Genomic DNA, 25,504 nt, shown 5'->3' on the forward strand with positions numbered 1-25,504 from the left:
TTCTTAACAAACATGCTGTGCTGAATACTTTGTTTGCTAAATGTGACCCCCCCCCTCTCGTTGCTGCTGCTGCTGCTGCTGTTGTTACAAAGAACATAAACGTGGTTTCCTTCCTTCCTTCCTGCTGCAGACAGACATCACCGCTGCAGAGTCCTGGCAGGACAGCAGAGACTGGCCGTTCAGATAAGAGCAGCAGGCAGCAGAGCGTGGTTGGGTTTTGTATGAAGACCGCGTCAAGAAGAGGGCCTCTTCCCCTAGTGTGCCCATCAGACACACTGTGTAATAACAGCATGCGGCAGAAAGGGTCGTGTAGTCCAGGGGCTGGATCCAGAAAAAAATGTTCTGCTAAGGGGTGGGAGGTCTGCCCAATTCTGCTGCAGAGCTCCAATTTGCCCCTCATGTCATTCCTGAGGGCTCCCCTACACCCGCCAGCAGCAGAGCATTTCAGGGAGATCAGTGGGCTGCCGCAGGAGCGTCAAGAGGCAGGAAGGTTATAGTCCACTAACAGGAGTGCCTTCTATTAGCAGAAAACATCGTCTGGAACCCCCAGAATTACAATGTATGTTGGATAAATTCTTCCCTCCCTTAACAGCTGAATATTGTGGCATAAAGAGGAAAGACAGACGTGTAGAGAACATAAAACAGATCCGTCCCCATCCCAGCTGCCGTGCCACATCCCAGGTAAATTTTAGCTGACCTGTAAACTAGGTCTGCCCACAGCCTTAGTGCTCAGGGGTTGCATGCCAGCCTCTAAGTGGTGGCTGGAGAAATCCTGGTATTTCAACTGAGCTCCAGGTGACAGAGATCAGTTTCCCTAGAGAAAATGGCTGTTTTGGAAGGTGGACTGTCGGCCCTGCTGAAGTCCCTCCCCTCCCCAAACCCCGCCCTCCCCAGACTCCACCCCCAAAACCTCCGGGAATTTCCCAACCCAGAGTTGGCAACCCTATACTGCAGCTAAAATCACAGGCAAAAATTAAATCGTAAGTTTTACCATAAGTTATCAGAGAGCCAAAGACAGTGAACTCCAAAGGTGATATTAATTTGCACGTTTGTAGACAAGTTTTTGCGGCAACACTAGACGTTTTGTGGTAGGAGGGCTCGCTCAGCTGTTTTTGTGCGGCCTTTAAGTATTCTCCAAATCTGATTCCAGATTTTTCTGAAACACAACTTTTAAAAATGCCCATCCTCATATGTGTTGGCACGCGATTGGTCAGTCGACCATATTAATAAATTTACCCATCCTCATATAATACTTGTACCTGAGCTAAGGGTCCTCTCATTAGCTAAGAATGTTATACATTTATGGTTCCCCAAATTCTCTAGCTTAGAGTCTGACTCCAGCTCCGCTGTACCAGGTTTCAGTAACAGATCTGTAGTTTCCTCTGCTGAACACTGTAATTCTTCCAAATGAAAACTGTTCACAATCTCCTCTTTTGCTTCTTCCAGGGGAAAGAGAAAGCAGAAAGGGAAGCCCTTGCACCACGATGGGAACCGTTGCTTTTTCAGGGCAAGCGACATCTGGTATCTTTGTGCACAATCCTTATTGTGTTGTTGCAGAGAATTCTCTGCTGTTTCTAGTTTGCATGATACCAAGTGGTTGAGCAATCCACGCTCTTGCAGGGTTCCTAAAAGTAATAACAGAACAACTTAAAAGATCAGAGCTTTGGAATATTTGTTGTGGGTGCTACTAGGTGTCTTAGAATCATAGAATTGGAAGGGACCACCAGGGTCATCAAATCCAACCCCCTGCACAATGCAGGAAATTCACAACTACCTCCCCCCCCACACACACCCCTAGTGACCAAGGTGCCCTCCCTCTCATCATCTGCCTAAGAGCACAGAATCAGCATTGCTGACAGATGGCCATCTAGCCTCTTCTTAAAAACCTTCAGGGAAGGAGAGCTTACCACCTCCCGAGGAAGCCTGTTCCACTGAGGAACCGCTCTAACTGCTAGAAAATTCTTCCTAATGTCTAGACGGAAACTCTTGATTTAATTTCAACCCATGAGTTCTGGTCCGACCTTCTTGGGCAACAGAAAACAACTATATGACAGCCCCTCAAATACTTGAACATGGTTATCATATCCCCTCTCAGTCTTCTCCTCTTCAGGCTAAACATATCCTTGCAGCAGTCTTGCAGCAGCTTAGTCTATCCAACAAGAACAGCTACTTAAGATTTACAGATACAGACATACCCTTATCACCAGGTAGCTATGAGAAAGCAGACATCTGAATAATGGACAAAAATCTCCTGAGAGAGCTTTAAAGAGGGTGTGTTATGATGGCCTGCTCCAAGGGATTTGGGAAGCAGGGTGGCACATAAAGAGCACCCCACCCAAGCACTAGCAGCAGGAAGTGTCCCCATCACCAGGCAGAAAAGCTACCATTGTAGCCAAGGTTGACTGATGAAGGAGAGGTGAGCCACATTGCGATGAAGAAGCAGCTTCCTGGGGCATGCTTCTTGCTTCAAAAACTTGTCCTCCTCTGCCGGTAATATATCTTTTCAAAAGACTCACATCTTTCTTAGCTACATGCCATGTATCTGGATTTCAACAAGCAAAACAAAACTGCTTTTAGCCAAATAATACTTTTGTCTAATACTTTTATTCCTTTTGAATAAAAAGACTGTGCCACATATTCAGATTTTCAGCACTAATTTCCTCTAAAAATCAACATTCCTTTGCCTTTGATGAGGCTAGAGATTTTACAAGAACAGTGGTATATAGTGCTGGAAGAGAAGAGTTAATTAAGCAAAGAAGAGTTCAGCAGAGCTGTGAATAAGTTAGTTATCTAAGGATAGGATTACTAAGAGCCAGCACAGGTTTCTCAAGAACAAGTCATGTCAGACTAATAGTATCTCCTTTTTTGAGAAGTTACCACCTTGCTGGATCAGGGGAATGCTGAAGACATAGTTTATCTTGATTTCAGTAAGGCTTTTGATAAGGTTCCCCATAATATTCTTGTTGACAAATTGGAAAAATATGATTTATACCAGGGGTGTCAAACTAATTTGTTATGAGGGCCGGATATGACATAAATGTCAATAGGTGGGGCCGGACCATGTGTACCAAATCAATAAATACCATAAAATGTAATGCCCAGTACCAGAGATACAAACTTTATAGAAGGCACAGGCGAAGTAAATTAATGATGTTATTTTTGTTATTGTTTTAAGCATGTTTGTATTTTAAGTAAAAAATAACATCATTAATTGGCTTTGCCTGTGTCTTCTGTAGTTTGTATCTCTGGTCCCTGGCATTACATTTGATCTGGACGGGGGGGGGGGGGGGGGCGGTGGCTGCCTGGGAACAGAATTTGTGCTCTGGGATTGGAATGACATTCCGCAGAGTGGAATGACAGCCCCTGGGAGCAGCAGAAGCATTCTGGGACTGTCATTCCACTCGGGGGCCATCATTCCAGTCCCAGAACACTTCTGCTACCCAGAGGTTGTCATTCCTCTCTGCGACCTGTCATTACAGCACAAAAAGAGTTGCAAAGAAAATGTGGAATGGATTTTACAGTAAGGTCTCTGGTCCCAAATACATTACTCTGGGACTGGAATGACTGCCCCAGAAGCATTCTAGCTGTCATTCCAGTCCTAGAACAGATCTGCTAGTCCCAAGAGCCATCATTCCAGTCTGGGGCAGTCATTCCAGTCCCAGAGTAATGTATTTGGGACCAGAGACCTTACTGTAAAATCCATTCCACATTTTCTTTGCAACTCATTCCAGTCCCATAACACTTCTGCTACCCAGAGGTTGTCATTCTCCTCTGCAACCCGTCATTCCAGTCCCAGAGTAGTCTGTTTGGGCCCAGACTTTGATGGAAAATCCATTCCACATTTTCTTTGCAACTTTTTTGTGCTGTAATGTATTTCAGTGGAGCCCATGCAAGTCAACTGGCATTCCTGGATCCCATTATCTCCAGTGGGCTTGCAAGCCTCTCCCATTGTTTCCAATGGTCAATCCTGTCATTCCTTTTAGTACATCCCCTTGTTTGTTTTAGGAACTGCATGGAGAATTAACATTTGGGAAGTTCTTCCTGCCTATAGAGCAGCAGTGCCAGATTGCTGAGGCTTGAGGACTGGAAATCAGCATCTTGCTCACTTAGTCCTGACCCTCAGAAGTTACCCCAGAGCTCCAGCTGCTGAGGTTTTACATTTGGTGAGCAGGAAGCTGCTCATCTTGCTCCATAATTTGAGCAATGCAATATAGGGAGAGAAAAACATATTTAGGGTTGCCAGGTCCCTCTTAGCTGGGTGGGGAGGGAGCGAAGAACTTTAGTTCCCCCGCCCCAGTCAAGATCCACATGGGGCAGGGAGACACTGCAGTCTTCACTCCCTGCCTGCCCCAGCAAAGCCCCACGTGGAGCTTGACTGCGGGCGGGGGGGGGGAGGGGGACTGAAGAGCTTTACTTCCTCCTGGCCCCAGCCAAGCCCCTTGTGGATCTTGACTGGGGCTGGGAGGGAGCGAAGATCTTCAGTCCCCCCCCCCAGTCAAGCTCCAGGTGGGGCTTGCTGGGCCGGGGAGGGAGTGAAGATCTGCTCCCCCGCCCCAGTCAAGATCCACATGAGGCTTGGCTGGGGTGGGGACGGAGTGATGATCACGCTGTCTCCTGCCAGGAAACAGCATGTTCTTGCCCCCCCCCCCAGTCAACCTCCACATGGAGCTTGGCTGGGGAGGGAGTAAAGATTTTCAGTTCCCCCTGCCCTCCAGTCAAGCTCCACATGGAGTTTGGCTGGAGAGGGAGAGAAGATCTTCACCCCCCTACACCCAGTCAAGCTCCATGTGGGGCTTGGCTGGGGCAGGGAGTTAGTGAAGATTGCGCAATCTCCCTGCTGGGAGACAGCATGATCTTCAGTTTCTGGGAAGCCCAGAGAGAAGAAGAAGAAAAACAGTTGGTTTCTGAGCGCTTGTCCCAAGACAATCCCATAAACAACATCCGCAGACAAATAGTCCAAAAGAGAGTTGATTTATTGGAAGATCCACAGGTTTACAGCAGCTAAGAGTCAAGTTGGCACTAATGGGAACTAATAGCACGGAGCTGGGCATATATCAAAAGCATAGAACAAATCAGGATGCCATGGCAACCCTCCCCCCATTGGGGTAAGTTTCCCACAGAGTCCAGAGTCAAAACACACAGTTGGCAGTTGGTGGAGCTGACCTTGGCCAGCACCTGGAGAAAGCACAACATCCTCTGTCAGACCAAGCCTGGCATTCTCTGCACTCTGTACAGGCTGGGCCTGACATGGTTTTTATATGCTGACTTTCTGTACCACTTAAGGCAGAATCAAACTGGCTTACAATCACCTTCTCTTCCTCTCTCTGACAGACACCCTGTGAGGTAGGTGGGGCTGAGAGAGCTCTAAGAGAGCTGTGACTAGCCCAAGGTCACCCAGCCGGCTTCACGTGGAGGAGTGGGGGTACCAACCTGAATCACCAGATTAGCATCTGCCACTCATGTGGAGGAGTGGGGAATCGAACCACCGCTCCAAACTACCGCTCTTAACCACTACACCATGGGGGAAGGCATCTGGCTGTGCTCGCGGGGTTGCTCCAGCCCCGAGAAGCCCAGAAAGGGACGGGGAAAGGTGGCTGGCTGGGCCCACGGGCCCGAAGCAGCCCCAGAAAGCCCGGGAGGGGGAGGGGGGCTGGCTGCCTCATGGACCAGACAGAAGCCCTCCTCGAGCCCCATCTGGCCCGCGGGCCTCATGTTTAACACCCCTGGTTTAGATCCTATTACTGTTAGGCGGATCTGTAACTGGTTGACAGATTGCACCCAAAGAGTGCTTGTTAATGGTTCCTCATCCACTTGGAGAGAAGCGACTAGTGGCATGCCTCAGGGATCTGTCCTGGGCCCTGTGTTGTTCAACATTTTTATAAATGATTTGGATGAAGGAATAGAGGGGATGCTTATTAAATTAGCAGATGATACTACATTTGGAGGGGTAGCAAATATGGTAGAAGACAAGAGCCAGGATACAGGATGATCTTGACAGGCTGGAGAATTGGGCTAAAACTAATAAAATGCACTTCAATAAAGATTAATGTAAAGTTCTGCATTTAGGTAGGAAAAATCAAATGCATAATTATAGGATGGGGGAGACTTGTCTGAGCAGTAGTGTGTGCAAAAAAGATCATAAGAGCATAAGAAAGGCCCTGCTGGATCAGACCAAGGCCTATCAAGTTCAGCAGTCTGTTCATACAGTGGCCAACCAGGTGCCTCTAGGAAACCTCAACAAGATCTTGGGGTCTTAATAGACCAAATACTGAACATGAGTCAGCAGTGTGATGCGGTAGCTAAAAAAGGGCTGCATCAATAGAAGTATAGTGTCCAGATCATGCAAAGTGATGGTATCGCTTTACTCTGCTCTGGTTAGACCTCACCTAGAGTATTGTGTTCAGTTTTGGGCTCCGCAATTTAAGAAGGATGTAGACACGCTGGAACATGTCTGGAGGAAGGCTGTCTGTTTCAGGCCTCTGTCCCTAACATCCCATAAGCAAACTCATCCAGGCAGGTAGCTCTGAAGCAGTAATACTTTATTAGGAGCAAAAAGACAGATTAAAGGACTGACTGCCTACAGGCAGGTGAGGCTAGTAATGGGGAACACAGGCAGGTTACATGCTAAAGACACTACAGACTGAAAAGGTAAACGTTGCTGGGCAACCTCGAGATAAGCGGTTCCCAGGAAGATAGACTAAACATTACCACAGCTGCAGAAAACAGGATGAGCGAAACTGTACCCAGACGTTCAGAGGCATAAGAACCAAGGACTTGATGTGTGGCCAGAACCTGGCCTGACTCATGTCAAGAGCCTTTGCTCCAGCAAAAAAGTCAAAGTCCTGACATTTGGCTCCCCCTAAGGCCCCCCTCCCTCCCAACAAACGGGCGAGGTTTTGGGGGGTAAGCATCATGAAACTGGCGAACGAGGCGGGGGGCAATCACATGGTGCTCAGCTACCCATTCATCATAACCAGGCCCTAAGTGTTTCCAGCGCACCAGGTAGTAGAGCACCTTATTGCGGACCCGGGAGTCTAGGATCTTGGAAACTTCGAAATGTTCCCACCACCACCAACACCGGGAGCTCGGGAGCAGGAGCAGGATGCCATTTTGGCGTGTGCTCGTATCTTTTTAGCAAACTGATATGAAACACTAGATAGATGCCCCTCAGGGGCTTTGGAAGACTGAGTTCTACTGTGACTTCATTTATGAGCCGTGAGACTGGGAAGGGCCCCACATCTCACTGAGTTTTTTACACGGGCGTAGGGAGCGAAGGTTTTTTGTGGACAAATATACTTAGTTCCCCACTTTGATGTCCCACCCCGGAGAATGGTGTTTGTCTGCTTGCGCTTTGTACTTGTGCTTGGCCCACTCCAAATCTTTCTGTAACCAGGGCCAAATATTTTGCACCACGTTCACCCAATCAGCCACTTCGGCGTCGGCACTCTCCCCTAAACGATCCACCCTCCCAAACAGCCCGAAGTCCTTTCCATACATTACCTGAAACGGGCTAAAACCGGTGGACTGATGGGAGGCATTATTATAAGCATACTCAGCAAAAGACAAGAGATCCACCCAATCATCTTGATGGTAGTTTACATAGCAATGCAAATATTCTAGTACAGAGTTGACACATTCAGTCTGACCATCGGTCTGGGGATGATAGGCACTGGACAACCCTTGTTCCACCCCCACCAACTCAAGGAAAGTTTTCCAAAACTTTGCCACGAATTGTGGGCCCCGATCCAAGATCACCTTGCGTGGAAAACTGATATTTGAAGACATGTGATACAAACATTTGAGCGAGTTTTTGAGCCGTGGGAAGTCCCGTGCAAGGAACCAAATGAATCTGTTTAGAAAAAGGTCTGTGACCACCTATAGTACCGTCTTCTTCCAGCTGGGAGAAAGATCTGTGACAAAGTCCATGGCAATAACTTCCCAAGGAGCCAAAGGTGTTTCCAAAGGTTTCAAAAGTCCAGGTGGCTTCCCCACTACTCTTTTGGCTGTAGCGCAAGTGGAGCAACTGCAAATAAAAGAATCTAAGTCCGTTCTCATCCCTGGCCACCAGAATTTTCTGCGTAAAAGATGCAGGGTTTTAACAAAACTGAAATGCCCCGCCACCTTGGAACCATGGCCCCAATCCATCACCTCCCGCCGAAGAGAAACAGGAACATAGTTTATTGTCTTTAAACCAGAACTCCCCCCGTGGAGTCATTTTGTCAGGCAGACTATTTGCAGCTCCCTCTGCCTGGCAGGCTTGAGTCAAGGCAGTTTTGAATGAGTCCGGCAGCCCTTCCAAGGGAGGGGACTCTTGTGCTTGGGAGCGAGTAAGAACGGCCAGGCTAGGCAAAGTCCCCCACTGCTCGGGAGTAAATAGTGAGTCTGTGGGACGATCCACCTTGCTCTGATACTGGGGGAGTCGAGAAAGCGCATCCACCAATTGATTCTGCTTGCCGGGCACATGCTTTAACACAAAACAGAACTTAGAGAAGAATTTGGCCCACCGCACCTGCTTTGCCGTGAGTTTGTGCATTCCTTTTAAAGCCTCTAAATTTTTATGATCCGTCCACACTTCAAACGGGACATTGACCCCCTCTAGGAAATGTCTCCACACCGTGAGAGCACATTTGACGACGGCCGCCTCTTTTTCCCAAATGGGCCAGTTCAATTCAGACTGCAATTTTTTTTTAGAAAAGTACGCACAGGGTTGAAGCTGCCCCGCTTCCTCCACTTGCAGTAATGCTCCCCCCATCGCTACATCGGAAGCATCCACTTGAACAATGAAAGGTTTTTCACAGTCAGGGTGTTTGAGCATAGGCTCTGAAGTGAACTGTTTTTTCAGTGTCAAAAGCCCGCTGACATTCTGGCATCCAGTTCAACTGGGAGGAAGGCAGAGTGGCCGAACCCACTTTCCCCTTCATTTTTAACAAATGGGTAACACCACCTGCGCAAAATTGTTGAGAAACCCGCTGTAAAAATTAGCGAACTTGAGGAACTGCTGCAATTGTTTGCATATAGCTAGTGGCTCCCACTCCAACACCGCCCTTACTTTCTCAGAATCCATGGCCAGACCCTTGTGCAAAATCACGTACCCCAAGAAGTCAGTTTATTCTGATGAAACTCACATTTGGACAACTTTGCAAACAATTGTTTGTCCCGGAGGCGTCTCAGTACCTCTTTGATTAACTTCACATGCTCCTCGTACGTTTTTGAATAAATCAAAATGTCATCCAGATACACATTCACCCCTTTGAAAAGTAAGTCATGTAACACCTCGTTAATCATTTGCATGAGGACACTACGAGCCCCACTAAGACCGAAGGGCATGACCAGGTATTCAAACATTCCAAAACAACTAGAGAAAGCCGTTCTTCACTCGTCCCCATTCCATATTCTAATGCAGTAATATGCCTCGACCAGGTCCAATTTGGTAAAGATGTGACCTTCCTTCAGTTGGCTGAGGAGATCTGGGATCAATGGAAGGGGGTAGGCATTAGTCTGGGTGACTGCACTGAGTCTGTGAAAATCAATACATAAGCGAAGATCCCCCGTTTTCTTATGCACAAAAAAGGAGGGAGCGGAGCAAGGCACTGACAAGGGTCAGATGAACCCATGGGCTATATTTTTATCCAAAAATTCCCGCAACACCGGTTTCTCCTTTGGACTCATGGGATAAACCTTCCTCTTCAGTAGTTTGCCCTCTCCCACCAGCTCAATGGCAACATCTGTCTTGCGGTGGGGAGGTAGAACATCACACTCTTTCTCATTAAACACATCTGCAAACTGAGTGTACTCTCCAGGTAGTTGGGGGGGTATAGGATCCTGATTCCTCGAAGCCATGGCAGCACACCTTGGGACGGCCACCTCTCTCCGGTGGCAGTCACACTGTGGCTGGGCGAAGGCAATAGTCCGGGCTACCCAATCTAAGGTGGGACCGTGTCCTTGTAACCAATTTGCTCCAAGTACCACTGGGTACTGGATGCTTGGAACGATGGTGGAATGGATCTGTTCCCAATGAGTTCCTACTCCAAACACCACTCTGCTCGTGCGGCGGCTAACCGGACCCCCCTAAAGTCACTGCCATCCATTTGAGTGAAGTGGATGGCTTGGGGCAAGTTCACTGCTTTTACTTTCAACGCGTTAAAAGTCTCTTCGCTCACCATCACTGGAGTTCCCCGTTCTTTGTCGGAAGAGATCTGCTGTGGAGCTCCAGTTACAGCAGACCTGGGAAGTTTTTTGGCTGGCAATTCCAAGCCTCTTCCCCCTCCGAGGCTGACAAGCTGTTCTGGCTCGGCACTGGCACATTTGTAATCCGCGATTCTGTTGGATCGAGTTGCGTAGCATGCTGTCCCTCTTGGCTAGTCGGTGCAAGGTTGAGAGTGGAGGCTCCTCGTCTTCCGGGAGTCACACTCTTTCGACGATCCTTGCCTCCTGCTCGTGCTGCCTCCTCCTTGGCTGGGCGCGGAGCAGCTGGGGAACCCTCGGGCTGGGAAGGGCAAGCTGCAGCGAAATGTCCCATTCCACCGCAAACCAGGCACACCCTGCTCTGAAAATGCCTCGCTCTCTCCGCTGTCGGGGCAGCTGCCCTCCCTGGCAGTCTGGAGCCCCCTCTCAGGACTGCCCACTCTAGCTGCGGCACTGAGTCTCGTGCTTTGCATTGTTTTGACAAGTTCAGTGATTGCTGGCTGTTTTCCACTTCCACCGCCAGCAGAATCCACCCCTCAAGATCAGGGGGGGTCTCCTTCCATGAAAGCCCAGTGGAGATTCTCTGAGTTCAGTCCTTCACGGAAATACTGCACATGTGTGGCCTCGCTCCAATCCACAACTTTGCTTGCTAGCAACTGGAACTCACTCGCATACTGCATCACCGACTTGGCACCCTGGCGAAGCTGTAGCAGAGCCGTCTTGGCCTGCGTGCTCTGGTACGGATCCTCAAAATGCCATCTGAGCGCAAACATAAAGTCATTTAGGGTCCACAGCGCACGGGAACATAGGTCGTACTGCTGGACCATCCAGCTCGCTGCCTCCCCTTCCAGCAGCGAAGCCACGTACCGTACCCGACTCTCCTCCAAAGCAAAAGAGCTCTCTCATGAAACCGTCCACTTGAATCAAAAAGTAGGGGAGCTTCTCCCCTGAGCCGTCAAAGGAGGCTCGCAACTCCCTCCGCGGAGCTGGTGGTAGAGGCTGGGGCGTGGGTTGACCCGGAGGTGCGGGCACCTGTGGGGCTTGCAGTTGCTGAGGCGGCAGCGGTGCCGATTATGCAGGCTGCGCTTGACGGATTTCGGCCACCTCTTGCCAAAGTCCCTCCAATAAGCCCCGCAGCGTAGCTACCTGCTCGACCAGTTCATGGTTTTGCTGCTGGAGGCGTAGGTAGTCCTCATCCCGCTCTCGCCACTTTTGTGACTGGGGCTGGTAGTCCTCGTCCCTTTCTCGCCAAGTCTGCGTCTGGTGCAATCCTGGTGCCCCACAGAGGTGTTTCCTCAGAACCCCTCGTTGCTCCCATCTGAGAGCTGACTGTAAAATCCCAGTCCTCCTCTGGCAAGATGGAGCCCGCTCCCCATCGCCGCTGGGTATTAACGTGTGGAGGCACCCACAGCTTCCAGCCAGAGCCACGGACGAACGTCCGGAAGTCCGGGCACTGCGCTGTCCATGCCCCAAGGCCACGGTTTTCCCAATGGCAACTTGGGGGCCTCCTATGGCCGCTCCGGTTGCTTAGGTTCTTCGTCCGGTACCTTGGGGTCGACCGTCTCTTGGTCAGGAATCAGTGGTATCGGGCACTTTGGTGTCCGGACTTCACCCATGGTGTTGGGGAGAACACGGCACCGCAGCCCAAACAAGATTACTAGCCTAATGTCAGTTCCAGGCATCTGTCCCTAGCATCCCATAAGCAAACTCATCCAGGCAGGTAGCTCTGAAGCAGTAATACTTTATTAGGAGCAAAAGGACAGATTAAAGGACTGACTGCCTACAGGCAGGTGAGGCTAGTAATGGGGAACACAGGCAGGTTACATGCTAAAGACACTACGGACTGAAAAGGTAAACATTGCTGGGCAACCTCGAGATAAGCGATTCCCAGGAAGATAGACTAAACATTACCACAGCTGCAGAAAACAGGATGAGCGAAACTGTACACAGATGTTCAGACGCATGAGATCCAAAGACTTGATGTGTGGCCAGAGCCTGGCCTGACTCATGTCAAGAGGTTTTGCTCCAGCAAAAAAGGCAAAGGCCTGACAAGGGCAACGAAGATGGTGAGGGGTCTGGAGACCAAGTCCTATGAGGAAAGGTTGAAGGAGCTGGGTATGTTTAGCCTGAAGATGAGAAGGCTGAGAGGGGATATAATAACCATTTTCAAGTACTCGAAGGGCTGTCATATAGAGGAGGGTGCCAAGCTGTTTTCTGTTGCCCCAAAAGGTCGGACCAGAACCAACGGGTTGAAATTAAATCAAAAGAGTTTCTGTCTAGACATTAGGAAGAAATTTCTAACAGTTAGAGGATGGAACAGGCTTCTTTGGGAGATGGTAAGCTCTTCTTCCCTGGAGGTTTTTAAGCAGAGGCTAGATGGCCATCTGTCAGCAATACTGATTCTATGACCTTAGGCCAGGGGTCTGTAAACTGCTGTTCCACAGCCGCATGCGGCTCTTTGGCCCGTTGAGTGCAGCTTTCCGAACTTGGTTCGGAGCCCCTGCTCTCACGCCCGTTCGCACCGGCAACTGGCTGTGGAGCCGGCGCGCCTGAGAGAGAGAGAGAGCAAGAGAGAGAGCAGGTGTGCGGGTGCGCTGTCTCTCCCCCCCCCCCACCGTGGAGAATGGCCGGGTCCCCCTTGCCCTGAATGGTTGGGAGGCTAAAGCCTCCCCTCCCCTCTAGCCGCGCGATTGCTGGGCGGGCGGCTCGGCGGTTCCTGCCCCCCCCATCAGCTGTTGGGCGGGGCGGGCTTTCTTGGCGGTAGACCTGGACTCTGAGGAGGGGAAAAAGTCCCCCTTCAGAGGCTAGGTCTACCAATTGGCTTCTATGGGCCTCCGGAGGCCAGGTCTACTGCCAAGAAAGCCAATGGGTAGACCTGGCCTCCCAATGGGACTCAGCCAGTGGCCAGGTCTACCAATAGGCTTTTATGGCGGTAGACCAGGCCTCCAGACGAGGACTCTGGACGGGGAGGGGGAAATGGCAGGGACTTACAATTTAATTTTATCAGTAAAAAGGATCACTATTAAGTATGATATCAAGTTTTATTCAGTGTACCTATAGTTTAATTAAGACTTAAAACTTTAATTAAAGTTTATTAAGTTAATAAACAGTGTACCTACCTATATAGTTTAAGTTTAAGAAATTTGGCTCTCAAAAGAAATCTCAATCGTTGTACTGTTGATATTTGGCTCTTTTGACTAATGAGTTTGCTGACCCCTGCCTTAGGCAGATCATGAGAGGGAGGGCACCTTGTCCATCTTCTGGGCATGGAGTAGGGGTCACCTGTGGGGTGGGGTGGAGGTAGTTGTGAATTTCCTGCATTGTGCAGGGGGTTGGACTAGATGACCCTGGTGGTCCCTTCCAACTCTGATTCTATAATTCTATTGCTAGGAATGCTTAAAGCTGTCTTGACAGAAGCCAGTGGCATCTTTACTAACTTCCAGGTTGGGCCTAGAGTTCTCCAAGAATTACAAAGATGTTTCCCTGGAGAAAATAGTGTTTCTAAAGATGGGATTCAGTGGTACTTACTCCCAGGCAGGTGTGCAAAGTTACCAGCTAATTAAATGAATGACTTTGCTGGCCTCAGCCAGTGCTAGAGAAATTATGCTATCAGCATATATCAAAGAGAAGCAAAGTAGACCCCAACAAATTTACGTACAAGCATAAGTACTTTGGGGGAAGCAAGGAAAGCAAGGTTTAAAACATTACAAGAGAACTATCTCTAATGGGAGGAAAGTTGGTCAGAAGACTCAAAACAAATATAGATATACAGTTCTGCTTCCACTCTTTCCTCCTGCCTGATTTTTAAATATTAATATTGCTGTCTGAAAAACTGGGATCTATGTAACTAAATGCACTAAATTCCTTCTACTTCGCTTTTTCTGTTTTCCTTGGTTCCCCTACCTCATTGAGTTGAACTTAGTGAGGATTAAATAAGGGGATATACAAATGCACTAGAAAAGCAGGCAACATTCATCACATCCTGACTGCCTTGAGCCCCCTACCCCCCGGGTCATAAACACACAAGACACACTTTGAAAACATTTCTGGTTCCCTGTATGAAAATCACCTCAATAAAAATGGTAACAGTTATTACCAATTAACTAGACAGTTCTAAAAGAATTCCCATTACAGTGGCCGTCACAAAAGGGCTCCCCATCACAGTGTGATATCCACTGTCATTGTGGCAGAGAAAAAGGACACTCTCTCTTGTTACAGTCAGGCTGTTATGAGAATTAACCTTCTTAACAGCTATCAACAACGGAAGCCTCACTGGTGCCAGCAAGAACTCATCTAGAGCGGAGCACAGAGTGGTCAATATGGTGAATCATCAGAATCAAGGAACCTGTTGCTCTCTCCTCACCTGAGACTGTATTCTCTAAGAAGAAGGACAGGATTCCAGTTATGAATGCAGGAACCATCAGCAGAGAAAGGAGGAAGAGGTCGACAGGAACACACCCTGCAGAGGAAGCATCACCGTTACCTCAGAAATGCTCTTGCCCCCAGTGCCCCAGGTGCCTTCCAGATCTTCAAAGTTACCTCACTGACCCTGCAGTCCTATACAGAGTTACTGCAGTCTAAAACTACTGGTATTTATCAAATATACAGGGTAATTTATTCAAAATACTGGATATAGGACATCCTGAATTTATAACTCATTTGTGTTTAGAATTTCTCATTCAAGCACTCTTACAATTATAAAATAGGAGTCACATTAAAATTCTATATTGTGGCAGCAAAGATAAAAGAGAATAATAGAATCATAGAGTTGGAAGGGACCACCAGGGTCATCTAGTCCAACCTCCTGCACAATGCAGGAAATGCACAACTACCTCCCCCCTCCCCGCACACACACTCAGTGACAACTGCTCTATGCCCAGAAGATCAAAAAACCTCCAGGATCCCTGGCCAATCTGGCCTGGAGGAAAATTGCTTCCTGGCCCCAAAGTGGTGATCGGCACTACCCTGGGCTATGAGAGCCAAACACTGATGCGAGCCTTCCTCCCCCTCCCCCTCATGATCTGCCTATGGTCATGGAATCAGCGTTGCTGACAGATGGCCACCTAGCCTCTGCTTAAAAACCTCCAAAGAAGGAGAACATATAAGTAGAGCACCAAATATGTTATTAAAACACAAGCTAGATGATTTAAAAAAAACTGTCAGCTTGATACTGGAGGCTATGAACTAAGCTTGGTCTTCATCTGACTATTTCTAAAACTATTAGTGTCTGTATGACTGATCAGCCTGGAGAGGGAGTTCTAAAGATATGGTACCATTACAGGAAGATGCAGTTTATATAATCCCAGATCTATCCCCACATGGAGGCAGGATGTAGAATAGAATTTAACTTGCTAATCTTAAAAAGATGGGAGTGTTCTGTAGATGAAGGCACTGAACTGTCTATCTGTTTAAAAAATGTACACCATAGCTTCATTTTCAGATCAATGCAGTTCTAGAAGAGAAGAAGTTTAGACTTTCAACTCTAACATTGCAATCATATGCAGAGTTGCTCCAGTTCTGATCCCTTGGCCTCAGTGGGCTTAGACCATGGTTGAGGATGAAAGTAACCCCGTACACAGTGCTATTAAGAAAGTGCCTGAAATGGTTCTTCATCAACCTCCCTGAGACAGACACAGTACTAGCAGAGTAATTAACTTACTTATTGAACCATCTGACGTAAATTTACCAAGTATCTAAAAGTAAATTGCAAGGAACAAAATGAGGGCACAATCCATGAAGTACTGTTTCCAAAAAGGTTAGTTTTGGAAATCTTTAGTCAAGCCTTAACCCTTACGTTAATCTAGCTGCCTTTTTACAAGTGGTCAAATGAATGTAAACCAGAAGGACTATGGGTAGAAACTAGAGATATTATCACAGAAGAGTGTGCAAAGATTATTTCTGTAGCCAAAAGAAATGAAAAGCCTTGATGGATGACTGAGGAAACTCTTAAAATTGCTAAGGATAGACAAGAAGCAAAAGTAGAAGGTGACAGAAACAGAATCAAAAGTCTAAGTGCAACGTTCCAGTGACTTGCACGTAGAGACAAAGAGAACTATTATAATAACCACTGTAAAGAAATAGAAGAGAACAACAAAAAAGGAAGAACAAGGGATCTGTTCCACAAGATCCAAGAAATCAAAGGGAAATTTAAAACATGGTTAGGCATGCTGAATGATCAGCATGGAAACACATCGATTTCCAGGACAAAATAAAGAAAAGGTGGGAACAACACACTGAAGAACTATACAGAAAAGATGAAAGGATGACAGATTCCTTCCAAGAAGAATCTTTTGAAGAAGAACCTACAGTATTACAAAGTGAAGTGAAAGCTGCACTGAGAGCAACTGGGAGAAACAAATCACCAGGAGCAGATGGGATATCAATAGAGCTATTCCAAGCCACAGAAACGGAGTCCATTAAAATCTTGACAAGAATATGCCAGCAAATATGAAAAACAAAACAATGCCCCACAGACTGGAAACGATCAGTTTACATCCCAATTCCAAAGAAAGGAGATGTCAAAGATTGCAGCAACTATCAAACCATCGCATTAATGTCTCATGCAAGTAAAGTGATGCTCAAAATCCTACAACAAAGATTGTTACCATATATGGAACAAGAAATGCCTGATGTTCTTGCTGGATTCAGAAGAGGAAGAGGCACTAGAGATCATATTGCAAACTTACGTTGGTTAGTGGAGCATACGAGAGAATTTCAGAAGAAAATTAGCTTGTGTTTCATAGATTACAGCAAAGCTTTTGACTGTGTGGATCATGAAAAGCTGTGGCTGGTTTTAAAGGAAATGGGTGTGCCACAACATCTCATCGTTTTGATGCTCAACCTGTATTCTGGACAAGAGGCCACGGTTAGGACAGAATATGGAGGAACAGAATGGTTTCCAGTTGGCAAAGGTGTTAGACAAGGATGTATTTTATCTCCCTACCTCTTCAATCTGTATGCAGAACATATCATTGGGAAAGCTGGATTAAATTTAGAGGAAGTTGGAATGAAAATTGGGGGGAGTAACATTAACAATTTGAGATATGCCGAGATACTACATTACTGACAGAAAACAGCAAAGACTTTAAACAACTACTGCTGAAAGTTAAAAGAGAAAGTGCCAAAGCAGGACTGCAGCTGAACATCAGGAAGACAAATGTAATGACTACAGGAGAATTACATAACTTTAAGGCTGACAATGAGGAAATTGAAATTGTTCAAGACTTTCTATTCCTTGGTTCCATCATCAACCAAAAGGGAGACTGCGGCTAAGAAATCAGAAGGAGATTGAGACTGGGAAGGGCAGCCATGAAGGAGCTAGAAAAGATTCTGAAGTGTAAGGATGTGTCACTGGCAACCAAGATCAGATTAATTCATGCCATCGTATTCCCTATTACTATTTCTGGGTGTGAGAGCTGGACAATGAAGAAAGCTGATAGGAAGAAAGTAGATTCTTTTGACATGTGGTGTTGGAGGAGAGATACAGATACCCTGGACCACCAAAAAAACAAATCAGTGGGTTATAGACCAAATCAGGCCTGAACTGACCCTAGAAGCTAAAATGACTAAACTGAGGCTATCGTTTTTTGGTCACATAATGAGAAGACGAGCCACTAGAAAAGACAGTCATGCTAGGAAAAGTTGAGGGCAGCAGGAAAAGAGGAAGACCCAACAAGAGATGGATTGACTCTATAAAGGAAGCCACGGCCCTCAATTTGCCAGATCTGAGCAAAGCAGTTAAGGATAGGACACTTTGGAGGACATTGATTCATAGTGTCGCCATGAGTCGCAAACGACTCAACGGCACTTAACACACACACACACGCACACACACAAGGTCTTAAGACTATTCCTTGACTACTAGAGATTGTGGCCTCTCAAGCTTTTGTTGTCCCCACAGCCCTGAAAGTGTGAAGCCCCCCCTCCCCACCCTCAGCACCTGTGGCCAGGGACTCTGGAGCAGCGAACAGCCACTTTGGAACCAGCAGTCCCATGAACATGGTGAAGCCTACAATGAAGATATTCCTTCCTGAGTCAATGTTCGTGTATTGGAAGTATGAGATGCCAGCGCCCACAGCCACGCTGTATGTCACACAAAGCATTCCTCCTGGGGTGAAAAAGAGAAAAACGGCAATACTGACTTCAGAAAAGACCACAAGCAATAGGGAGGGGAGGGAGGTGAAGCCATCTGCTGCTGTTCAGCCAGCAAGTGCCACCTCATACGAGGCAGCCCTGAAGTGACAAGGGTAATTCCAGTTTTTCCCTTTGATTTCTTGGTCTGAAGCAGGCAGCACTAGTTCACTTCCCCAACATATACAGAAAAGCAAGTTGGTATTGTGAGGTGCTTCAGTCTGTGAGTGGGAAGACATAACAGGGAGGATTGCGAGCATTTGTTACCATGAACTGCCAGAGGAATGGTGGCCAGAAGTCCTGTCAGCCGAGGAGATAAGCCCAACAGTACACACGCTAGCGCGCTAACCCACACTGAGCGGAATGAGGTAGCCTGGATTTTAAAAAAAGAATGACGATCAGTGGATGTGGCCTTCCTGAGGGAACCTGCATTGTCTGACATGAGACTGGCAGGACCAATAATAAATTGCACCTCCCAGGCTGTGGATCTCCCTCCCTGAGGAGGCATGGCTAGTGCAATTCTACAGGCCTTCTGGAGGGAATAAAAGACATCTGAGCGACTAAATATTGTGTGACATCATGCCTTCTTTTATTGCATCCTATGGATGATTTTATGATGAGGTTTTAATGTTTACAGTTTTAAGGTTGAATAGTTATTGTGGTTGTTGTTATTCACCTTGAGGGGCCCTAGGCAGGCTAAAAGGCAGTAAAAAAAATTACCTAGATAGATAAAAGAAATTTTGAAAACAACAGGGCATGAGAACTTGCTTCTACTCTATCACAGTCCTACCAAGCTGGCTGTGTATTGCCTCCCTACACTCACCCCACAGATACCTCTGGATTCCTTAAGGAAACAAGGCAGGGAAATGGCCTGGTGAAGAAAATTGGGTGGGGGTAGGGAATAGAATTCTAATTGCTTTGGGTATGAGAGAATTTGTTCCGCCATCTTAAAGACAGGCCTGGTTTCATCCTGACCAGCTTTCCTCCTCCTTCTCAAACCTATCGGCTGTGACACGACAGTTACCTATGGATGGGTAGGGCTGATAAAGCAGCTCTGGGGTACTGCCCCACCCAATTACAACTTCCACCCCCTGAGACCACTTTTTGTCTTCAGTTACTATATAATCCAAAAAAGGGGGGGGGAGGGGAGCAATCGCCAGTCACCAAAACAAAGAAAAGAAGTTAATGGTGCAGAGGGAAAACAAGTGGTTTATTAATACTATGACCATATGGGGTTGTCATATTATTAATAAACTACTTACTTTCCCACTGTGCTATTGCCTTCTTTTGCTTCTCTTTATTTCACTGCCTAAGTGCAATGTTTCTCCCAAGCAAGACCACCCCGGAACAGAAAGATTAATTATTGTCCTCAGGCCAATTCCAGGTTTTGGGTGGGCCCCGGGCAGAGAATTCCCAGGGCCCCCTCCCCTCCACCACCAGGCTCGTGCCCTCCTTTCTTCCCACCCACCTGCATGGCCTTCACCTGCCTTTACGTCCTTTCCCTGCCCTCTCGCAAGCTCTCTCGGTGCCCCGGCTCACAGCTGCTTGACCACCTGCGGCCCTTTCCCTCAGTGTCAATGGCAGGGTGTGCATCTAGGAGCATTGGGTGACTAACCAACAGCAGGTGGCACAAACTGACAGCAGTTGGCCCAGCCAGAAACCTTGGGCTCTGGCAGCTGCCCCAATTATGGGTATGCTGCTGCCATCCCTGATTGTCCTCTGCAGACCTGGGCCAGGTCACCTGGCAACAATTTGAATAGTGCTCTCAAAGGCAACTGCCACATCTTTGTTCAAATGGATGGCCATAAAAAGAAATGCTGCAGCTAAGTGAGGAGGAGGTTGCGAGGATAAGCAAGAGCATTACTTGCTTACAGGCTGTGAGCACCTCTCTGTTGGATGACAACATCAAAAGCTTCAGCTAGGTGAATACAAAGTCGGGACATTGAATGGGGCTTGATTGTACAGAACATGCTTTAAATGCAGGTAGTTTCACATTCAGTCTGTAGCATCTTCAGTTAAATTGGATTTCAAGTAACAAGGTCAGGAAAAAATCTCTGCCTGAAATCTTGAGCAGTGTGGAGTAGACCATGCTTGACTCGATGAAGTAATGGTCTGACTCTGCCTAAGGCAGCTTCATGGGGCCCGTAGACTGTGACAATCTCTGCAACTGGAGCTGAAATAAGTGCCTGTTATCCCTTGAGGTCCATAGTGGATCCTGTGTGAAATCTGTGTTCACTCTGTGTATGCACATGACTCTCACCCATGCACATGCCTGAGTCAGATGGCTGGCACAAACGTTGGGCATGCTACATGCTGTTCCAGACACGCTCCCCAGCGCAGCAGACAGGAGACTGCCGAGGCCTTCTGCGCAGAGCCCTCTGTTGCATGCATGATGTGGTGCCGGCGGTTCCCTTAATGCTTTGCTACAAAGCAAATAGCAGCCTATTGAATTAATACTTGCAGCAACACCCATTGCAGCACCTATGCCTACTGCAGGGGTACTAAGTAGCGGCCAGCCCTGTTTGCCTGCAGAAGAAAGAGAGGGAAAGATGAGAAGTCCAACCACCAGCCCAAAGGAAGGGTAGAGTCTGTTCAGCCCTAGATACCTACCTGGATAAGGCACCTGGAGCCAAGCGGACTGCAGGGTGCTGTTGGTGAGGGTCAAATGATGCATGGAAGGATGCAACACATCCCAAGGGACTGGGATGGGATTCAGAATCCCACAGACAAGCCAGATTCCAGAGACTGGCAACAAAATCTGCCAAAACACAAAGTAAAAGTGAGAATCCAACTGTCCTTCCTATGTGCTGCAAGCCCTGGACCCGTGCACATAATAATGCCAAGGACCTTGAATTTTCCCCAAGACTCTTAGCCACCCCTTCCTTTAGAACATTACTCACTCTGGACTAGGATTCATTTGTTTGTTTGTTTTAAAATATTGTTTAACTTAACAGGTACTTTAAAAGGTTTTTTTTTTAATTTTAATTAGATTGCTACATTATGGTATATTGCTATCGATAACTACTTTAAAAATCCTTGAAAAGATCCTTGGTGGCACAAAGGTGGGGGGAGGCCACCATGGAGACTAGAGTAGGGAAAATGTGGGGAAACCCTCCACTTGAAAGCCATGTATGTTGCTGCTATGCTTTATTGGGAGCCACAGCTGTAATGGGGCTTCCACAGAAAAGTATTGCTTTGTGGAAAAGCCCTAAGTCTATGCTATGAATATGCTGTGGAGCCTCCACAGAATAGGAGCAATGAGTCAACTCATGGCTCCTTCAGGTCATACAGCCAGTCATCCTTGAAGTTTCCTATCATCATTAGGATAATCTACAAATGTATCCAACTTCTCAATTAGTATTCATGTCTGCAATATTTCTCAGCTCAGTGTTGCACAGATCAAAGCAAGAAGTCAGGGCAGTGGTAAACAGGATGGAAATTGGACAGTGGTCCATAAATTCATACCGAGAACATATGAAGGTTTGGACTACATGATCTTATACAGAGTCCTCCTGCCTGGCTCCACTGGCCGAGGGGCAATCGACAGGAAGCCAGGTGCTGCGACAGCAGAATACTCAGCAACACAAGTCTAAAAGAGATGGAGAGTGAGTGATATTCAGCACAACCACAGACACAGAGCATTTCATGATATGCAGGTATGCAAATACCATCTGCCTTGTTGGAACCACACAGCACAAAGAAATCAGAAGAGTCCTTCATGTCAGCCAGTGTCTCTCCCCACACCATTCCCTGTTCCATGCTAGGAAAGAGGTTAGATAGGATCAGTGTATTTTGAAGATCCCCTACCCCAGCACTAATATCACCACCAAAACAAATATAGAAAAATTAGCCCAAATCTGAAAATGCAAAATGCCAAAATTTGAAGTCCAGCAAGAATAGAATGAAAATTACTTTTGTGTTTTAAAACTTGAATATTGAAAAGAAATATGAGTATTGGCAAACATTTTGAGTTGTGTTTAAGCTTTACAAGACAGAACTCAACTAGCCAAAGCCCAAATTTCATCTCCACAAGGGTAGATCTTGTCAATTCTAGACCATTTGCCTATATGTGAATTAGAACCTGACTGTTGCAGAACATAGAATTTATTGTGTTTTGAGTGTATCTGATTTTTCAGTATGGCACTAATATGCTCAACTGTCTTACAATGCCCCAGCTAGAAAAATCAGGGAGTAGAAAAGCTGGAAACCTTTACCCTGTCTGCACTCACACTCCACTCCCTAGAGTCCCCTTGTAAGGAGATGCTGGGAAATGCCTACACCATTGGAGGATGTTTTGAAGAGAGCTAGTAATAAGAGCTTTGAGGAACATACAGCATGGCTACCCCCCAGTTTTCAGAGCAGAGAAGAGCAGCAGGCCTGTATGCTGAAAGTCCAATGACGGAGAGGCTTGGAGCCAGGACCATTGGCCTGCAATGCTTGGCAATCCAGCCACAGGTACCTGACACCCCAAATGCGATCTGCACCGCAGCAGAGACCAACACTGCACCAGAGACCTAGGGGGGAAAGAGACGGACAAGGATAAAATTATAAACCCTGTTATTTGCTTCCAGGGGCTGTCTCTCTCTCTCTCCTTTGTTTTTAAGTGGACAAGTGGGAGGGGGGAACTGTGGCAAACTGGAAGAAACTGACAAAGAAAACTGACAAAGCAGGCAAGATAAGAGACTGGCAATTTCCTCATCCCTTCCCAACTCTATGATGGCAGCAATATAAGTTGGCACCTCTTTCTCAAAAGGAACCCGAGGCTTCATGTCTCCCTGGTGTTTTCCTTCTGCCCAAAGTCTCGCCATCATAGCTACAAACCTCACGGAGTAACCAATCCCAGTTTCTTGTATTTTCACAGTTTGGGCCAGAGTATTCATTAGGGGCTTCAGTACCTGGAAGAGTGAGAACAACAGACATACATGAATTGGAGAGAGATGGAAATAAAGGGGGCAAGGCAGCATGGAGGAGGAGCCAAGAAATCAGGTTAGCCTTACAATCACAAATGTTGAGAGAGGGGTCTGTAGAGCAGTAGGATGGAATGCAGCTATCTGAAGCTTTCAGGGATCCCATGAGAAAGGTATGGAGGAGAGAAAGAAAGCAGAGGATCCATGTGGCACATGGTAGTTGCATCCTATGGATTACTTATGTTAAAAAAAACAACTAAGAGAGGCAGAGAAGTATGGAAAGTTCAGCAGAGGTGAATAAAAAGAGGTTTTTCTTATATACTGACAGCAGAAAGTTAAAAATATCTATTGCTTTCAGTTCTCCAGAGGCACATGATTGGCTGTTGTTGAAATAGTGCTGAACTACATATACATTGTATTGAACCAATAAAGCAATTGTTATGCTGTTGTGCACCTTAGCCTGATCCAACCCAAAGTAGTTGCACTTATTTGGGAACCCATAACACACAAAAATAAGAAATTAATTCATCTTGGAAGTAAACAGTAACCACAGAAAGCAGTTTCTTCAGTGTGACATAAATCACTGCTAAATCCAAAACTCCAAGAGACATCAACATCTTTGACAACCCTTATCCAGTAATAATGACCTGTGCCTAAATTCTGATTATCTGGAAACAGGTTGGGTGTTGTAACCATAACTTACTGTTTCCTTTTGACTGACAAACAGGAGACGTATGTTGGGTCAGAACCATGGCTGGGATAAGGAACTCAAAAGATGGGGCTTGAACCAATGGCAACCTGCAGGGATGACAATGAGATTGTGCTGCTAGAGGGATTCTTGAGTTTAAGAAACATTAAGAATTATTAGCCAGAAGCCAAACAGAAGAAGAAATTTCCCAGAACCTAAAACACCCCATCCTCGCTCTGCTTAGCTTAGAATATGAAGCTATTTGAATGATCTCCCTCGCCAATTAATAAGAACCTCCAGGTTAGGATTGTGGCATTTTGATGGATCAGGGATTGGCCAAAATCAGCTTACCCAGTACCAAGTCCACATTGTAAAGCTGTAGAGATGCCACAGGCAAAGAAGTTGCACGCCAGAAGTTCATTCCAACCCTGAAAACCATCCAGCTTATCGGGAGGGAGCGTGGCAAGGAAGAGCAAGTGAAAGATGCAGAGAAAGGAGGCCTGGACCAGGAGATGCTGGGAAGGAGCAACAGAGTATAATGAGCTGTAGTCTTAACAGCAGACACCTGCTAAATATTATGCCTAGATCCCTGCTTGCAAGACGGCACTACGCACCACGCATGATTATACCTCTCAGCCCTCTTCCAGAACCATAGCCCGATATAGGGACAGTTAAGGCCCGACACTCATGTGCTGCCCTCCCCAATGCCTCTCAGGCAGACCCCACAGCTTCACTCTTTCCCCATCCCTAGTGAAAGACATTAAAGTGCAGCTCCCCAGTTTCAACATGCAGCTCTCCTCACTCCACTGATAACCTATAACCTTGGCTTGTTACCTGCAGACCAGGACTGTTGCTGATCAGGAACTACATCCTTGAACTGCAAGCGCTGCACCACCAGAAACACACGTCTTTAAGTTACTGCCCTTTATGCCTCTTAGCAGAACAGGATTTGTCTCAGCTATTGTGCCATCTCTAAACAAGCCAACTTACCTGTAAGGCCAACAGGAAGCTCAGGGGCCAGGGAGGAGAGTGGGGTCCAGTGTAAGTGTGGGGAAGGATTCTTGGGGAAGTCATGTTGCGCTCATTCGTGCTGGTTCTTTTTTCCTTTGTTCAGTACCACTTACTGCCTGGAAAGTGGCCTAGCGATGAAGTATGCCTCCATCTCCTCCCCTCCTGTAGCCTCCTTCCTTCACTGGCCATGTGGATCTGAACTTCCACCTTTGGCCCTTCCAGGAAACATTTGCTTAGCCAGTTAGCCATTAACTCAGCTTTGCCAGTAAGCAACCACACTGTGCAGAGAGGTAGAAAGAATGACTAAGCAGGACTGGAACCAGAGCTGGACTCGTTACATATACAGACCTTCTCTAGATCAGACCTGATGTTTCAAGCAATTACCGTACCAGAACATACGTGGTGAAAATAAGCACTTTCACCTTTGGTGCCTGGCACTGATGCAGCTTTTGTAGTCAGTGAAGAAAAAGTACATCTCTCTCAGCCATAGAAAACAAGGGGATGGTTCTGTTTATTTCACATCACTGCTGGCACTTCTGGTTTCACTTCAAACTGGCACGTGAAACAAGGCCGTCTTAGCCTG

General features: G+C 47.0%; 1 protein-coding gene across 1 annotated transcript; it reads right to left on the reverse strand.

Annotated features, from left to right (window-relative positions):
* Positions 1-1,242: 1,242 nt before the first annotated feature.
* Positions 1,243-25,006, reverse strand: SLC23A3 (solute carrier family 23 member 3). The gene is made up of 12 exons (XM_056851758.1): positions 24,901-25,006; positions 24,262-24,425; positions 23,926-24,020; positions 23,137-23,210; positions 22,648-22,829; positions 21,781-21,904; positions 20,926-21,073; positions 20,588-20,841; positions 18,583-18,688; positions 18,125-18,292; positions 14,549-14,644; positions 1,243-1,625 (listed from the first exon to the last, which is right to left on the reverse strand). Exons 1-12 carry the CDS (start codon positions 24,982-24,984, stop codon positions 1,243-1,245), a joined length of 1,878 nt encoding a protein of 625 aa, XP_056707736.1. The 5' UTR covers positions 24,985-25,006.
* Positions 25,007-25,504: the final 498 nt, after the last annotated feature.

The sequence above is a fragment of the Euleptes europaea genome, chromosome 6 (assembly GCF_029931775.1).
Source record: "Euleptes europaea isolate rEulEur1 chromosome 6, rEulEur1.hap1, whole genome shotgun sequence".
Lineage (NCBI taxonomy): Eukaryota > Metazoa > Chordata > Lepidosauria > Squamata > Sphaerodactylidae > Euleptes > Euleptes europaea.

Coding starts and splice junctions, on each gene's coding strand:
- SLC23A3 (XM_056851758.1), bottom strand. CDS start 24,984: ATGACTTCCCCAAGAATCCTTCCCCACACTTACACTGGACCCCACTCT. Junction 21,905..22,647: donor AACTGGGGGGTAGCCATGCT/GTATGTTCCTCA, acceptor CATCTCTTTTAG/ACTTGTGTTGCTGAGTATTC. Junction 20,842..20,925: donor GCTCCAGGTGCCTTATCCAG/GTAGGTATCTAG, acceptor TTTCTTCTGCAG/GCAAACAGGGCTGGCCGCTA.